At 44.5% G+C, this 19,015-nt stretch overlaps 1 protein-coding gene across 5 annotated transcripts in view; it reads right to left on the reverse strand.

The window, feature by feature from the left end:
• Positions 1 to 19,015, reverse strand: part of SMARCA2 (SWI/SNF related, matrix associated, actin dependent regulator of chromatin, subfamily a, member 2) — a 179,787-nt gene that overhangs the window by 35,547 nt on the left and 125,225 nt on the right. For all 5 annotated transcript variants that reach the window (XM_047101568.1, XM_047101535.1, XM_047101561.1 and 2 more), the window contains exon 28: positions 2,331 to 2,548. In XM_047101568.1, coding sequence (XP_046957524.1) covers positions 2,331 to 2,548 — 218 coding nt within the window. The remainder of the gene's footprint in view (positions 1 to 2,330; positions 2,549 to 19,015) is intronic.

The raw sequence follows: 19,015 nt of genomic DNA on the forward strand, positions 1-19,015 counted from the left end.
GTAGATAAATGCTGGAGTTAAGATTCAAACACAGGTAAGCTGAACCCACGTAAGAGCTTGTGTGTCAGCAACGGTGCTGTGCTCAGCTGAGGCGCAAGGGATCTAACCTCCTATTCTGTGGTGGTTTCTAGGAAAGGAGTCAGCCCATAGCTATCTACACCAGGAAGCGCAACACCCAGAAGCCTAAGGAGCCAGCAGGTGATATAAATGAGTCAAGTGGGCCGGGCGGGAAAGCACGATGATAAATAGTAAGTGGCACCCCACACTAGAAGGATGATTTAGCAGGGTGACAGGTCGGGGGGAGGGCTGCGGCAAGCTGGAGCAGGAGAGCCCGTGGTGGGGGCGGTGGGGAGCCATCTCCTCACTCCTACCCGTTATCACCTTGGGGAAACTTGGGTAGAACTCTGCATGATTTTTAGGTTTTTCTAAAAGGACGGAGAACACCTGAAGTTTATAAGAAGTCTCTCCGGGTTTTATGTGTTTGCTTTCTCCCCATCCCCCACCCAACAACATGAATCATGAAATTAATCAGGCTGTGGGCACTTCGTGGTCCACCAGCTGGTGACCTCTTTTGCACCGTTAAAGGAGGAGCTAGACGTCACCTGGAATAAAAGGCCTAGCTCCTAAACCTCTTCTCGGCTCTGCGCAGTGCTCCTGCCGCCCCAGACTCCACTCAGCAGGTTATGAGCAAGATGCCTGTCAAATACCAAGGCGCACCTGGTCAGAGTCACAGATGTCGCGCTCTGCTCTCCTGAGACAAAGGCAGAGAAGTTGGAGGCTTATGCAGGGTGATCCTCTCTACTTATTTTATTATTATTATTATTATTATTATTATTTTTTTTTTTTTTTACACCAAGGGCTGATAAAATAAGGCGTCATTGTCCAAGCTGGTTTCCCGGAAACCGTTCCTGCCTGTGGCATATCTTCCAGGAGGGCTGGGGGCGAACAGAAACCTGACAGAGTTACTGATTCTTGGCTTACGAGGAAGCGTGTGCCCGTTCGCTCTGGTCAAAGAACGGACTGGTGGGCCAATCTTCCCTTCTGGATGGCTGTCATCCCCCTGTGTCAATGAGTGGCCTCTCCAAACCCAATATAATGGGGCTGCTCTTTGTTGCCACGTGTGAAATATGCAAGGGGATGCACTTGAAAAAAAGAACAACAACAACAACAAAGACAAGTAGTAAAAATAGTAAGCAGAGAACCTAAAAACTCTGCAACACAAAGAAGGGCAGGAAATTCTGACTCTTCCACACACACCTCGTGCTACCACTTGTCACCATTTCTGGAAACTCCTTACAGATAATGTAACGAAGACCCAACAATAGAACCTCTCAGTGGAAAGTTTCTTCCTGGTTACACGACTTCATCTTTATTAGGAGGTTTCTTCCTGATAGAAAACGAGCACTAAAGTCGCAAAGAAAAGCTAAAATCACAACTTCGTTATGTGTGTTAAACATTCCTGGGTGTACGGAGCAACACTACTGTAAGAAAATAAAAATAAAAAAAATAACCGAAACCGGATTAAATGCCGCTGTGCAACTGCGAGAAATACAGTGTTTAATTCTTTTGTTTCCTATCAACTTTTCAACTGGAACGAGATGTGATCTTTCTATGAAAACTGCATCACATGATTATCAAGCAGGAACCAAAACAACTAACCAAAATGTAGCCCAACTAGTTTATCTACTGTGTCGGGCTGACCGACACAGGTCTGGGGATGATAACGTGCCACGTGTGTTTCTCCACACTCACACTGAAAAGGTCTGTGAAAATGAAGTACATCTGCCAGAAAACCATGCGGTCTATGCAGTGTCATTAGGAAGGAGGAGATGTTGCTCAAACGAGGGCTCAGAAATACAAGTGTGTTGGAAGGAAAGAAGGAATGGTATTTCTGACAAAGCACCTCTTTGGTTTTCGACAGAGTCTCGACACGAAATATTTACCTTAAGTATGCTAGGATTCTTCTTTCCCAAACAACTCAGCCCAAAAGTACAATTTCACGATGTCATTCCAGTCCTTCTACAAACAGGATGGTATTTCACAGATCCTTAAGAGTCCTGACTCCTCCAGTTTAGACTGTCTTTTTAATTTTTGTCACCTACACTATTTTCAAATATCCTCAACAATGCCTGGGAAAACAGCACACAAAACAGCAATGGCAGCCATTGTGAAAATGGTACGACGAGGTTTCTGACACCTTTGGGCAAAAGCCATGAAACACAAAGCAGAAAGAACCTTACAACCCAGCGCATGCCGTAAAATACATCTTGCTCGGTAGTATCAACTCTGTCTCCGTGGAGGGGAGCAAGTTGTAGGAGTGAAACACTCACCTGTCTTTGTAGTTTATTACGGTATCAATGATTGCGTTCATCTGCTTGGTCAGTTTGGGGGGATTGGGGGATAGTTTCTCAGCTGGAGGGCGGCCTCTTCTCTTCTTAGCTTTTTCCACGTCTTCTTTGGCGGGATCTTTATCCACATTTCTTCGTCTTTTCCGCTTCTTGAGCCGTACCTCCTCTTCCATTTCTTCCAAATTGCCGTCTTCGATGGCCTGTTGTAGTAGGGAATGAAGGAGGAAAATTCAAGACAAGAGATTAATCAAGAAAATTTTAAAAAGCCAAGGTGAGTGATGAGAATCAAGTAAAACTAACAAAAATAAGATTAAAAATACAAGTCAACAGTAATCAGTCAAGTAAGAAGAGGGAAGACCGCCATATTGGATAAAATAATTCTTTAAGCCAAGTCTAATCTGGGAACAAAATACAGCGAGGGCAGGAAACACTAATAGTAAGAAGAAATGACAAATACAAAAAGGGCGACACATGTGAAGTGTCTGAAAGGTAACTGAATCCAAATGAAATTTTAGCTCAATATAAGAAAAAGACCTGAATTGTTTTACTACTATAAAAGGGGGGAAAGGTAAAACAGAAACAAAACAAAACCAAAAAGAGGTGGGTGAAGAAAAAAATTCCTCTAAGAATACATCCTTACGATCATATAAGCTCTGACCCTTCTCTGGGCTTTTACATCAATTTACTCATGATTCACGACATAAATCCCTATTCCATCCAGATTTTGTTCTAACGTAGCAATTAGTAAACAAGGAAACAGGAAGTACAAAGCCACATTCCTTGGTAAATGCACTTAAATCATCTGATAAAGAACACACACACTCACAGACAACAAACACTTTTTTCCAATTACCTGCAAACGCTTGCTTTAAACCAGAGCCAGCAGCACTAATGCAGAGAGATAATAAAATAGCTATAAAAACAACCAGGTATAAAAGAAACCTGTTCGTAAATGGCTAAAAGATCCATGTGACAGACCCAGAAGTTTAAACTTTTTTTTTTTTTATCCCCCTGGTAAATCTCAAAACTTAAGAAAAATAAAGAAAAACTGCAATGAAAAAAAAAAATGAAACAAAACAGATAAAAGAAAATTTGACCATGAAAAAGAAAAAAATTTTTTAAAGACCTTTAAATTGCATTTCAAGATTGCTTTCTCACACAAAATAAACTGATGTTGTTATTTGTTCCTCCTGGCTCTCAATATTGCTTCCAGTATGCAAATGCTAATCAATCCTTTCTCGTAGCTGAAAGAGCCCTAATCATAAAGCAATTACCTTCATTTCTCCACAGCACCAAACATGGCTAATATTTATGATCATGTGAGTATAACAATCAATATAAAGAGTGATTACAGCTCAGACATAATTTCTTTCACTTGTGTACAATGCCTCCTGAAAAAGAAAGGTTTTATGAAGAAAACCTGGTGCAGAACACAAAACAACCTGGCATGTTAAAAATGCTAGTGGGATTAAAAGAATGTTTTCTATGCATCTTCCAATGTGCAAACCCGAAGAAGCAACATGCACACAGACAGAATCCTAAGGGACAGTCTGAGGCTAGGCCTTAATAATCAAAAGACAATTTCCATCACGATCCTACAGTGTTCAGATAACCACTATGAAGGAGGCGAGATCTGATGAGTTATGAGGAAAAAGAAAAAAAAAAAAAAAAGAGAGAGAGAAAAAAAAAAGCTTCCACATTATTTCATTAATATTCATTTGCCTAAAAGCAGGACACCCAAACTATACAGCTAAACACACTGCAGCTAAGCGAAGATTAAGAAAAGGAAATTGTCCCGCAAATGTTGGGGACTGAACATGCTAATAATAAATACAGCATGCAAGGCTGTCAACAGTTAATGGTAATGCTCTCCTCAAGCACCCAGTTGCACACAGAAATACGGAGAACACCGGCTTTTGATGTGTTACACACCTACACATGCCTGGGATGTAGTTCTACTGAATCTTCAAGACGGCAACGAAAAAGGATATTTACCTTACCACTATCGGCAGGCCGGCTATCGGAAATCACAGTTAGTGGGGATAAAATTAACAAGCCAGCAAAGCAGCGAGCTGCTAGTCTCTTCATCAGCTGATCAGGAAAAAAAAGAGAGCTGGGGAAAGGCTATGTTTTCATATACAAGTAATTTTATTTTACTGAAAATTTAATACTGAAAGGATTGTGGATACTCAAATCTGCTGTTTCATTCTACCTACTACAAGGCCCGAAGCCTTCCTCCTTCAGCCTGTTTTAATATTGACAACTACTTATCATATTTTTCCCCCCTTATTATTCCAGGAAGCAGAATTAGAGATTTTTTAGCTCAGATGATTTCTGATTCTTACTCTCATTTTAACAATTAAGCCAGTAAGGAAACAAATTAATATTCAATTTTATTAAAAAAAATTAAAACAGTTTAAGCTTTTTTTTTTTCTTTTTTTGGTATCTTAAACCTCATTTTAGTGCCTTTAAAAAAAAACAGGCTGCATGTTTTTGGAGCAATCTCAGATGATCTTTTTTTTTTTTTTGGATAAAAGAATTTTTTCATTAAATGCATGTCGGTAAAAGCAATGTGCATGTTTCCCAAGTTCAAACATTTTAATACAATGTCATTCTTCTCTTTAAAGAAAATCCCGAACAACTGTGATACTTCCCTTTCAGTTTCGTGCTGTAAAATTTTTCATTGTTTTTCTTTTCAGTGGGATCCATGAAGAGGGGGAAGTTGTGAAAAGGATATTTCTACTCTCACCCCCTCCCCTTAATTTGGGGGGGGGAAAACGGAACAAAGCATAAGCTTATGATATTTGGATTTATCAATCTCTAAATCTGGGAATAGCTAAGAAGCGAAAACAAATAGCAAAAAGGAACTAATGAAACAATGTTTATTGCAATTGCTCATACGTGCAGATTCTTATTAAATTTAGATTTTTGGAATCACAAGGAAACACACAAAGTACTGACCATTATTCCCCTTAAATTAAGGTTTTATGCAGGAATGCCGTCAGCTACAAAACATCTTCCCTCCTCCCCAAAGACCCCAAACACATCCATATGCAGTACTGTATGTTCAGGGATTTCTAAGGGTCTTTTTCTAATGGAAATCAATTCACTAAATATTTCCCAGTGCTTTTCGCACTTAAAGAAGTGGAGTAAGATTACTCCTGCATGTAAGTAAAATTATTCATGGAAATTTAAAACTGTTCTTTTATTAAAAAAAAATTATTTATTACACTGGCTCAACAGACTCAACTCAGTGCTAGGCGAGGGGGGGGGGTGCCACGAAAAAAAAAAAAAAACTTGCTACACAATGCTAAAGTACTACCCCGAAAAGAATGCCCTTCCAAACCTTTTACCAGCACAATAATGAAATAAATCACAGAAGCAAACCCCCAGTTTCCGACTGGTGACGTGTTGGGCAAGAGTGCGAGCCCTAATTCAACATACAGACGGCTCCCATGCTGAACTGCCTCTAGATTTAATGAAGTGAATAGGAAGGAAGTCGGGGGAAAAAAAAGTGTACAAATAAGAAATTAACACTTTCCTTCCCTCTCCGAACGGTGAGATACAACTACGGCGAAGTTTGGTGAGGCACTTCTTTCCTTAAAGGCACACTGCACCCATTTGGCTCCGAATGTCACTAAAAAAAAAAAAACAACCCTTCTGGTGATAAAAATCCCCAGCCAAGTTAAAATAGTTAAGCATATTCCAGCCTGTGTTTTTCCTGAATGAAGCTGGGAATTACTCCTTCCTCCACTGGATGGCAACCTTTTCTCCCCCCCCACCTTTCTTTCTCTTTCTTTCTGTTTCTTTCTTTCTTCTTCTTCTTTTTTTTTTTTTTTAAAGAATACATTTTCACAACACCAGAACCGGATAAAGACTGGCTCCTTCTTCAATTAGCTCTTAAGAAAGCAGCATGTAGGTTCTGATAACAAAATGCAGGAGCCAGTCCTGCAGGGTAAGCGGTTTCCGAGCAAACACTTTTTGCAGCCTGCAAGGCACATGGCAGACTCGACTGAGGAATCAGTCACCACACGTGGGTCTGGTGGTGCCCCTGTCATCCCGACACACGCCGTGTCTTTTAGGGGAAGAGAGACGGTCGGCAGAGTGGGCATTATCCCTGCTCTCCTCTCCCCGCGCTGCAAGGGGGTGCTGTGAATACGGGACTTCACAACCCTACCCGGCGGAACAGAAGGGATCCATGCCCGGGAATAGGTAAACAGAGACAAGCAAACAAAAGCCACAAGCAAGTAGGAGGCATTGTTTCACTGTGGTCGCCTTTTTCCGCCCCGGTATCTCTAAGCCCACCACACAGAGGGGCACAGACCCAGCAGCGGAACAGACCATCTTAGGAAAAATCAAAAGGAGTAATTCTAAAGACATCAAGACAATGCATGGGAAATGTCTTGGATAGGAAATGGGAGATCCAGTATTCTCATACCCAGCTCTGCTGTTTAAATACCACGTTTCTGCCTACGGACAAGGGCTCTGGCTCTCTTGGCGGGTCCTCCTCCCTTAGGAACTTGAATTAGGGTCCCAAAGAGGACCCTAGATGCTGCCTGGGTGGGGGTGGGGTTACAGATTGAGGGCTAAGCATTAAGGCAAGCGGTTAGGACAATTACATATCAATAGGAGTGTTTCCTGGAGACCACTCACAGGCTGCTAAACTTGATTCTAATATTAGGGGAGGCTAAACCTCCCTCACGCCCTGCAGAGACCCTGAAAGCCAGTAAGACAGGTAATGATGCCAGCGGCAGCAATGACCAAAAAAACAAAACAAAACAAAACAAAACAAAACAAAACAAAACAAAACAAAAAGTGGATTTTTAAAGAAACTTGAAGATTTCACGAGAAATTTTCTTACAATAGGCATCTTTAATAACAGCAACAAATTGAACATGGAGTTCTGCAACTCCTACTAAAAATGCCAGCCCATTTCAGCCACTTGGTTTAATAAAGACCACGGCACTTCTGGATACAGAATTTTGGACTCGGGGCCGTGGACCATTTTAAGGTTTTTGTTTGTGTGTTTGTTTTTAAGTTTATGTATTTATTTTGAGAGAGAGAGTGAGACTACAAGTGGGGTAGGGGTAGAAGAGAGAGAGGGCTAGAGAATTCCAAGCAGGCTCCGCACTGTCAGCACAGAGCCCAAAAGGGGCTTGAACTCACAAACTGTGAGATTATGACCTGAGTCAACATCAAGAGTCAGACGCTTAACCGACCCAGCCACCCCGGTGCTCCTGGGGCCATTTAAAGTTCTTGATCATTACCATCCCCGAAAGCAACCTGTTAGATCACTAGGCATGAAATCAAACTCCCAATGTAAAATAAGCTGGACACCAAAGGACAGATAACTGTGTGATTCAACTTACATGAGGAAGAAGAACAGAGGTCACAAGGCAATGAATGTTGGGGAAAGAGTGGAGTTATTGATTAATGAGTACAGAATTTTGGTTTGGGATGATGAAAACATTCTGCAGCATCTCCCGGTGATGAATGCACAGCAAATTTGCTAAAATGTACACTTAGACTGGTCAAGGTAGCACATTTCACATTATGTGTTTTTTACAACAATAAAAAAAAAAAAGTCCCGGGATGGGGGGAATAAACTCTGTAAATATTACACAAAACAAAACAAACCCAACTGCAGGTTCATACGTGTTCCCGTCACCTTCACACACAGCACACAATACCAGAGAAATCTTGCTGGCTTTCCTTCCGACCTCAGACCCTATAGCATTTCAACAGGTAGCACGTTCAGTCTTGCCCTCACTAGTGACTAGAAGCCTTTCCAAAAATTCTTATTCATTCATGTGAGAATACACCTGTATAGAAGGACATACCTATCCACAAACTTCATAGTTTTGTTAACAAATGCCTCAAATATTCAAGGAGAGAGATGAATTGATCTAAAAGGGTTTTGTTTTTTGTTTTTATCATGCTGGCTTTTTCTTTTTTCTTTGTCACTGTGGTGCAATTGACTGATGTCCTATTAATTCAGTGGACCCTCATTTCTTCACTCGTTCGTCAGGCACCAGGGTGCTGGAGACTGAAATGGGCAATGCTGGCCATTAAGGGCAAGTGTGTGGAGCCTCTGTTAACCTAAATTTCTGTTCAGCGACTTTCCATCACTTTTGTGAAAGTGAACCAAGGTGCTCTTTCCCCCTAACGCCCTGAGGAAGCTACCTAAAGAAACCTAGGGGAAGGGGGGAAAAGGCGCGCGTATACAATTGAGAGAAGGCAAATTAGACCCCTATTTCAGGTCAAAGCAGTTGTGGGGTGGGAAGAGGGAAAAAAAAAAGTTTAGGAAGCATAAAAAGTATTTCAGTCACAGGATCAACTAAGAACCCAGAGGGCACCTTCTGGGGAATATTAAGCACAGTACTCTGTTCAGAACGTGACTGTTAAGAGTTAGTAGAGGGTGGCCCTGTAGACCCTACCACGTTACAAACATGATGTACTGACACCTTTGTTCTCACACGTTAGGCACGCACGATGCTGTAGCTCCCTTGGGTGGAATAAAGAAGCAGAGAGAATTTGTGAGCCAGCAAAAGGCTTAGAGAAACGACGGAGAATTAAAAGAAACACAGTTCTGCTTTCTTCTCCTGAGACCATTTATCAGTTACTGTAACTCACAACCCATTCATGCCCCAGGGAAGGCTTCTCAGGGAGGCCTGGGTCACTTCACACTTTGGGGTTCTCAGTATGTTAAAATAAAAAATGAGACGCCAAAGATAGGTAACAACAGACTGTGGTACAATTTCAATGCTTACCAAGCACAACATGATGGGGGCGCCTGAGTGGCTCAGTCGGTTGAGCCTGTGACTCTCTTGATTTCAGCTCAAGCCATGATCTCACCGTTTGTGGGATCAAGCCCTATCGGGGTATGCACTGACAGTGCGGAGTCTGCTTGGGATTTTCATTCTCTCTTTCTCTCTCTCTCTCTCTCTCAAAAAAATATCTATCTGTATATCTATATCTATATCTATATCTATATCATCTATCTATATCTAAACTGGCAGTGCCTGGGGGGCTCAATAAGTGTTGGACTTCAGCTCAGGTCATTCATTGATCTCGTGGTTCGTGGGTTCAAGCCCCACATTGGGCTCTGTGCTGACAGCTCAGAGTCTGGAGCCTGCTTCGGTTTCTGTGTCTCCCTCTCTCTCTGCCCCTCCCCTGCTCTGTCTCTCTCTCTCTCTCTCTCAAAAATAAATATTTAAAGAAAGAAGGAAACTTAAAAAAAAAAAAAGAAGAAGAATGTGATATTTTTGAAAGAGACAGGTCATGTACAATGACAGAAGTGAACCTCATTCGGAGGTCCTCCAGCCAAAGAAATGGTTCTCTCACGGGCTTGCCTGGGACAGGCCATCCAGGAGCAACAGAGCCCTCCTCCGGGCTTCCAAACTGCATCAAGACAAATTCTTTGGGCTATAAACGTGCCCTGGGTGAAAAGCATCAAATCCAACAAAACAGTGGCTCAGAGTAGGGTGCCTGTTCCCCCTGAGGCAGAGGCCAAGACCAGTAATAGCCCAGTTAAGGCAGAGAACACCTAAGGAACACAAGAAATCAAAAGCACTGTAGCCTGGGCCATCTGGCCCCATCTGGGGCCTTTCCAACCCCTCTGAAGATACATGGCATGGTGGATACTTCTAATGCCCCTACACCACCATCATCACCAGCAGCAGCATCACCAAACCCTGACACATACTGTTGACACAGGTGCCAGGCACTCAGTGCTTTACATACATTTGCTCATTTAATCGTTACAACGACACTGTGAGGCAAGTACTGTGTCCTCAGGAGACAGGTGAGAGACGGAGCATCTCACTCCAGATCACAGACAAGTAAGTAGCGGGGCTAGGATTTGCGCTCTGGGGGTTTGGCTGCATTAAGCCACACCCTTAACCAGGACATTATTCCACTTTACAGCACAAATGAAGACTGAGAGCCCCATCAGGAAAAGGCTAATTACGCTTCCTAGGCTTAGGTGAAGAATGCACGTAAAGACCCAACATCGCATCTTAAGGAGACTCTCAGCAGGAAAGATACACGTTCTCAGTTGTCACTTTGCCTGCAAAGCACGGGGACCATAAAAATGATGGTGCAGTTTGAAACCGCAAAAACCCAGTCTAATAATCAGGAAAGCACGATTTCTTCCACGTCCCTTAACAAACGTACACGCCAAAAAATTAAAAACTCCTATCGCCGGTTATATGCACACAAGAAAATGAAAAACATAGTAAAATGAGTATCTATTTAGTACCTGAACTTTAAAGCACTAGAAATGAGCATTAAGAGGACTTTTTGGGGCGCCTGGGTGGCGCAGTCGGTTAGGCGTCCGACTTCAGCCAGGTCACGATCTCGCGGTCCGTGAGTTCGAGCCCCGCGTCGGGCTCTGGGCTGATGGCTCAGAGCCTGGGGCCTGCTTCCGATTCTGTGTCTCCCCCTCTCTCTGCCCCTCCCCCGTTCATGCTCTGTCTCTCTCTGTCTTAAAAATAAATAAACGTTGGAAAAAAAAATTTTTTTAAAAAAAAAAGAGGACTTTTTGGGGTTTCAAAAAAAACCGTATCAGTATTGGACAGCATTTGCTGTCTTCTCACCAATTAACTTATGACACAGAACAATCCTTTTCCCTAGGCTTTGGCAAAACGCTCAGGATCAGCTTCCAACACTTTACCCTTTGCCCTTTGGATGTCGTGAAATGTCTCGCTCAGATGAACCCCTGATGTGAGGATTTTGTTCTATTTTTTAACTGCTGTCTCTTCCTCTGGGACATCGTCATCCTTTTCTTCACAAGCACCTTCAACCAACTTCCTCTGGCTGAACATCGAGACTGTTCTTTATGGGCACTCTACGACCTTACGTTTTTGTTGGCTTCCGTTCTCCGTAGAGGGGTCTTCCAGAAAAGACCAGTCTCATCAGCAGTCAATACGGGACGATCCTTGGAGCTTGGGTGCAAACTTCACAGCAGTCCCCCCTCGTCGGCCCCTGGCAGTGCCACTAACCCGCTCTGTTCGCACCCACGTCTGAAACCTTGAAACGGGCCTCTTCTGGTAGACAAGGTTCTTCTCCAGTCTGCTCGTAATCACCATGCTTTTTCAGTGCAAAACTTCAACACTTTGGCCTGAACACTGGCCCAGTTGTTCGGGATTTATATATATATATAAATATATATATAAATGTATATTTATATTTATATATATATACAATGTAAATATATAAATATATAATATAAATATATATTTATGTATAACACATAATATACAATATACAATATATACAATATAATATATATAAATAATATAAATGTATATATTTTTATACATGTGTATATATATATGTCTTCAAAGTAAATGTTCAAATTCAATTTAAACTGAAATACACTGTGATGACTTTAGCCTTTATTTTTATGTTCATTGGACTGTTTCCAGGCTGGTTTATACTGAAGTTTCACGCAAGACTCCTCCAGTCTTCGCAACGATGCCACCATTTTCAAATCCAGTCACATCCAAATTCACTTTCTGTGCGTTTTTCTTCCCCCCTACACTTACGCCTTTGGAGGCCGATGCCCTCTCGTGACTATCTACTTTGGTAGAGTGTTGTGCGGGTCTACCACTGGGAAACAAGGAGGCACCGCAACCACATGCTTCACCATCTGTCCCTGGACTGAGCAACAGCCGCTCGATGACCAGTCACCAACACACTTTGAAAACAGTGATGGGAACGGTCACGGACCATCATGTGGGTCTGTTACTTACACAGCAAGGATCGAAGAGCCAGCTGCCAAATTCGTACTTTATATAAAGACACAGTATATCATGGCCTTCTGGTATACCCCGGTGTGTTTCCCCTCCCCAACTCCTGTGGTGGGGCCCTAACCCCCCGTGGGCCTCAGAATGTGTATGTATTTGGAGACGGGCCCTTTAAAGAGATAATTAAGGTACAAAGAGGTATTAAGGTGAGCCTGAACTCAGTATAACTGGGGTTCTCATAAGAAGAGATGTGGGAGAAGAAGATGGTGTCCACAAGCCAAGGAGGAAGGCTGCAAAAGAAATCAACCCTGTCAACACCTCGATCATGGGCTGCTAGCTCCCTGATCTGTGAGAAACTCAATTTCTGTCCTGTAAGCCACACGGTCTGTGGTATTTTGTTCCTGCAGCTACATCAGACTGATTCACCTGGTAACCGACCTTCGTTACTGGGGACTGAGGTTTTTTAACTCTCTCACGGTAATGGAAATTTGTGTGCACTGGAATGACACCAAGTGAGGACCTCCTCAAGGAGCGGAAACATCCCTTTGGGTAAGTGACGGCAGCCTTGGTCTTCTGTGCCCATCGTATAATCCAAGGGAAACTGCCCTGCCCGTAGGGCTGGCCGCCCGGCTGCTACGCTCTGTGTCTGGTCTCACCTGGAGGGACTTGGAAGGTGCCATGTTCTCAGAAAGGCCGGTCTCCTAGCTTGGGTGGGGCCTGGCAAAGGGGCCTCTCCATCAACAGAAGAGCGGCCAAAGTAGTTCACTTGTCTTAGGAATCGGGACTGCCAGCGTGGAGGAGGCGTCTAGTGGGTGAGGGAGTTGAAGCTGCATGAAATGAGGAGAGCCGCTGGTCCCAGGGAGGCTGTAGCTCCGTGTGCACAGGCACATACTCCTCACTGGTTAGACTTCCCCAGATACGTAAATACGGGCACGCGCAGATGCACGTATACATATACGCACAGATACCATTAGAGTGTCTGTCACAGGGGAGTGCCTGGCCCCAGCACCACTTGAGAAGCCAACCTGGACACGTACACAAGTTTCAGATTTAGGTTTGCTCAAGTTGCGCTTCGAAATAGACGTGAAGTTATTTGTCAAGGAAGACTCACTTTACTTAATTCCAGGTCAGCAAAGCTGAATTTTCAAAAGAGAATCCTGAGCCCCGGTGAGCTATCCATGTTACAACACAATGGGTCATGCAGTAGGCCTTCAAACAGGTCTCACGTTAAAGCACAAACAAGAACAGAGGTAACTACGACCAGGTTTTAGGAACGAACGTGCTTAGCACTACTCGGGCCGTCACGGCTCTCATGGGCTCTTGGTAGGCCAAGCCAAGACTACAAGTTTTGCTGGGAATCAGTGGCCGAAATTAGGATGGGCAGTGCTGGGTAGCAGAGGAGGCAACGCCGGGAAACGGGGTCCCCTGAAACATGGTCAGTGATCACGGCGCAGGCACACACAGTGACCAGCTGTACCTAGTGGTGACATTCTAGCGCAGAAAATCTCCCCTAAGTGCTACTCTAGGAACGGAGCACCTGGAAAGTGGTTTAGACGAGGCACACCTGTCCGTCACTCAATCTGAAGAAAGTGAAGAGGCTCCTTCAATCCCCTTCCACTTAAGGCCCCGCCCACAGCGGCTCCTGGCTCCTATACCAACACTCAGTGGTGTTCCCCTCGATCTTAATGCCAGTTACAACTTGTTACTGGAACTACACAATTGGACTGGAGATTGGGTAAAATGAAACACAGTTGCGAAAGGAAATAGGGCTCTGACTTCTACTGACCGCCAGGATAGTTCATGAAAGGCTCCGTAAAAGGGGAGTGGCTTAAAACACTTAACAGTATTGCTGAATTTGGCAAGGGCTAGACTTATCACGTGGGTAAGAGTATGCAGTCTGCCTGCTTTGTAAGTATCCAGATTTGCCTTCAGGTGACGATGGGTTCATGAACTACATGGGGCAGTCTGTTCAAAATGTATACTTGACAGGTCTTATCACGTCGTGCCTCAACCCTCAATAAAGCTGAACTTAAAAAAAAAAAAAAAAAAGATTCTAAGGGGCACCTGGGTGGCTTAGTCGGTTGAGCGTCCGACTTCAGCTCAGGTCACGATCTCACGGTCAGGGAGTTCGAGCCCCGCGTCAAGCTCTGTGCTGACAGCTCAGAGCCTGGAGCCTGCTTTGGATTCTGTCTCTCCCTCTCTCTCTGCCCCTCCCTCACTCATGCTCTGTCTCTGTCTCTCTCTGTCTCTCAAAAATAAACAAACATTAAAAAAAATAATAAAAAAAGAAAGTAAGAAAGAAAGAAAGAAAAGATTCTAACACCCAAACTGGAAGCTCTAAGTGAAACATAATATGGTTACTCAAGCGAGAAAGACTAGTCAGTAGATTCAGAGGTAACTTCATAAATAAATAAAAATGTGATAAATACTTGTTATGTTTCCCATTAAAGGTTTCATCGACATATAAGCGACATTTTCCCAGTGTAATATTCTCATTGACGGACCAGCTACTGATAAGAGGGTGTCTGCTGTTCTCTCTTTTCAGAATGGGAGTCAAAAGAAAAGTCATACTACCTTACTTGTTCTTTCCTGTCCTCCAGCCTTTTCTCCCCTGCAAGAAGATCTAAATAGCTCAATTATGCTTTTTTCCCCCCCTAAGCATTATGGGCTATATCCCATTGGCCAGATCTGAAATGATCCTTTCATTAGGTTACTGCCCTACTCAAGTTGCAAAGTTATCCTTAGGATTCCAATTCCAGGTCTCCCCGCCAGACTCCAGAGGTCTCCATAAGCTGATTTTACCCCATCTGACTTGCCATACTTTCCAGCAGGGAGCAGAAAGCCAGTACCTTGCCGCGGTGCACCATATTTATCCCCACCTTTGTGGTTTCTCTTACGTTTCTCACCTGGAGCTTCTCTCCTAATCCCTTGTGCCACACTTCCATGATCAACTCATTCTCTGCTCAGGACCTTCCCCAGCTGTAACGGATCATTCTGATCTTTTCCTTATGGAGATGCCTTATGCTTTCTCCACTTCCTCTACAGTATCGAGCACAGCACTTGGGGAAGAAAGTTAGGGAGTATAAATAGAGTTGGAATACAAATGGAACTTTCATACAGGATCCCCTGGGAAAACTGCCCTTGGGTATACACCTGTTTACTGAACACTGGTCATGAATGCCAAGGGTCTGTTCTAGACATTTCTACGGGAATCTCCAAGGACAAAATCATAAACTCTGGCATCGAACTCTCTGTGTCTTCTCCAGTCTTCTCATTTCTCACTTTCCCCTTACTGCCAACCTCTGGAGTCACCTGTACTGTTGAATCTACGTTCTGACCACGGTGTAAAACTCCTTAGCGCCCAGGACAAGACATTGCTATGTTTCAAAAGTTGCCCAGAGCTTCCGAATCCCCCTTAGTCTGGCCTCAGACCTTATTTTATTTACTTTCTCGTCCATTGCTCCTTATTTGAAATCTCTCCTTCCTGTCACGTTACAGTCTGGGGGTTCCCTACCTTTTCTTGCCGCCTTGTTTCCCCCCTTAAGTGCAGATACCCCAAGTTTTTCTTTGGCCTCCCCGTCCCTTTGTTCATGCTCCCGATAGTGAAATGTGGCTGCCCTGGGCCCACTGCAGCCATCACTAGTATGTCTGATGCCCTCATCAGCTGCAGGTGAGAGGTCTCTTAATGACCCGTAGAGGCTTGGCGGCTGGAGAACTTCAAAACCGCTCTCCTGGGGGTGGGGGAGAGGGGGCATAAATCGTTATCTTGGAAGGCTTTGGCCTCTCCGCTTCCAAAGCAGGGCCCTTGGTGAATGTCCCTGTGCTGAACAGCCTGGACACAGACTCACAACCCTCAGTGAGGTGGGTGCTTTCTGAGCAGTCCTTTGCCACTCAAGAAGTCCGGTCCCCTATTCTGGATAGGACACCTTCTGTGGAGATCCAAACGGCCCTGACTGACTTCACTCCGGGCACTCGGCTTCAAACATTTCTCTCTCTAGCCTGGACTTGCTTTGGAGTTACCAGTTGTGATTTCCAGTATCTTGGTCAAACATCCCGGGTAAACGTCACTGCCCTTCTCCCAAGAGAACAAACATTTCTCTCTGGATCTCTCTGTCTCTTCAAAGGGCGGCATCATTTCCCCCCCAGTTATCCAACCTCAAAACCTTTAAAATCATGACTGTCCCTCCTTACAGTCTGCCAGGCCTGCCCGTCACTGTGTGGTCTGCCCCTGAAAGAGCTCATTTCCTTCTGTTCATTCTCCTCTTGCACAGGGAGGGTCAGAGATAATGGCCTCCCTCTGGGCTTCCCTTGCCCTCTCTCCTGGGCCCTGGTTCATCCTTCACAAAGTGGACCGTTACTTTCTGCTTAAAAGCAGGAACGCACATTGCTTCTCCCATTTCAGACCCTGGGTGTCTTTCTATGGAAACCAGTAAAGCCCTGGTTCCTGGGTCACGCAATGCCCCCAGCTCTTCTCATCCATTTCTAGCTCTATAAAAACACCATGCTCCTACCACACAAAGTCACAGTGGAAGGAGCCACACATTTCCACGCCTCAATGTGGGTCAGAGCCTGGAACTCCCTCGTCCTGATCCCCCAGTCCTACGCAAATCATGCTCCTTTTTGCAGCAATGGTTAAAATGTCACCTCCTTCATAAAATCTTACCTGATCCCTTCCTTCCCTTGTACTTTTTACAATATGTTACATATACTTTTGTTCACTGTTTGTTTAGCTCTGCTTTGTAGGAGTGTTGTTCTCCAAATATGTCTGAATCGCCTATCAGTCGGAAATCTCTTCGGGAATTAAAAAAAAAAAAAAAAGGTCGCCTTAATCAAGACGTAAAGGCATTTTGATTGATGCCTTACTCACCCAAAAACGGGATCCAAAAATCTTGTTGAAAGAAAATTAAATCTTCATTCTTTATTCTTTTGCTTTCTCAAAATAGCAGGGCTTACCAACCACGTTGCAAGGCCTGGCTTAAATGACTTCTGTCCAAGGGACGCGACACAGTCATACAGTGAATTAAAAACAAGCCAGGGGTGCCTGGGTGGCTCAGTCGGTTGAGCGTCCGACTTCGGCTCAGGCCATGATCTCACGGTTCGTGGGTTCAAGCCCCGCGTCGGGCTCTGTGCTGACAGCTCAGAGCCTGGAGCCTGCTTTGGATTCTGTGTCTCCCTCCCTCTCTATCTGCCCATCCCCTGTGTGTCCTCTCTCTCTCAAAGATAAATAAACATTAAAAAAAAAATATTGAAGAAGAAAATAAGCCAGACAAATGGGGCAAAAGATTTTGGGGGCTTTGTTTGCCCTGCCCCAACCCACTTCCTTTAAGGTGCCTTTATTTTACTTTTATATATTTATTAAAACAATTTTTTTTAGTATTTTTGAGAGAGAGAGAGATAGAGGGTGAGTGGGGGAGGGGCAGAGAGAGAGAGAGAGACACACAGAATCCGAAGCAGGCTCCAGGCTCTGAGCCGTCAGCACAGAGCCCAATGCGGGGCTCGAACCCCAAAACCGCAAGATCATGACCTGAGCCGAAGTCGGATGCTTAACCAACTGAGCCACCCAGGCGCCCCAATCTTTGTTTTACTTTTACATTTCATTTATTTCTTTTCAGTCATCTCTATACCTAATGTGGGGCTCCAACTCACAACCCAGAGATCAAGAGTCTCATGCTCTTCCGACTGAGCCAGCCAGGGACCCTGGAACTGCCTTTATTTGAACTGCGTTTACCTGTCTTGCTCTGAAGCTTCGAGACTCAAATGGCCTAAATAAGATATCCAGCCTCACTGGCAAAAAGGAATATGCAATGCAGCCTGGAGTTAAGGTGAAGATCAGGCCTCATTAACTCAAAGGGAGAACATCGTGCGTGTCCCCACCCAACAAGATGAGGAGGGAGGCCGGGGAGAGGCCCAGGCTCCCTGCAAACAAGGCGGGGAGAGGAGCTGACCTGAGGCCGTCAAAACCCCGCGGGAGTCCCACCGCTCAGCAGAAGGAGGTCGACAAAGAAGCCCCCTCTTGAGGAGTGGGGGCAAGTCTTCCATTGATTCCATCTCAAAGGCCGTCTTGAATGTCAAGGCAAGTCAAGACAAGTCCCCGAGAGGACTTGCCTCCGGGGTCCTCTAGAGACTCACCTGTTGCAGATCTGACCTGAGCTCCTGCACCTTTTCAGGAAGCAGCTGGACTTCACAAGCCAGGAGGAGGTTGGCTCAGTGGGCAAAGGGGCTGTAAACTGGGATGTGATTTGTCTTTTGCCAAAACCCCATAGTCCCGCAGCTTTGCCCTGATGTGCATTTTCAAAATCTTTTAAGAGGCAGTAAACTGAACGTCCAGCATTCATCAAACGAATCCACCTTCTGGGTACCAAATGCTCTACCTGAAAACTCTGCTCCCCCACTGTGAGGCTTAGCTCCTCATCTGTAAAATGGGAGAAATAATAGCTACTCCAAGTCTATGAGGAGATTAAAACGTGATGTGTATTTATAGCACCCAGCCTAGCACTGTCTGGAACAGAGAACGGGGAAAGGGTAGTGTCGGAACTAAAAGTCCTGAAAAGTCTATGGGAAGGAATTTGGACTAAGAATTCAGACCTGGCAGCTAAAAAGCATACAGTATTTTTTATGTCAATTACATGTCAAAAAACCCCAACAAAGCCACATCAGTCTTGGGGGATGGGGTGACACGAGCCCACTCTGCGGTAGCGAAACAGCACCGACTCTATGACACAGGGAGGTGAAAGCAATTTTGAAAAGAGGAAACCACAGCCGGTGAAATCTGAAGTGGAGACATAAGAGGCCTGTTTACGGAGAAGCAAACATTGCTATTCCAGTGTGGGAAGGCATGCCCCCACATATCCCGTAATGGCCTTAAAAAAATGTCAGTCCCTTTGGCACCCGGAGCCCCGTAAAACAGGGTGCTCTTAA

This window comes from Lynx rufus, unplaced genomic scaffold, assembly GCF_022079265.1.
Source record: "Lynx rufus isolate CCGP_SWC_20201006 ecotype Redwood Valley unplaced genomic scaffold, mLynRuf1.p SCAF_10, whole genome shotgun sequence".
NCBI lineage: Eukaryota > Metazoa > Chordata > Mammalia > Carnivora > Felidae > Lynx > Lynx rufus.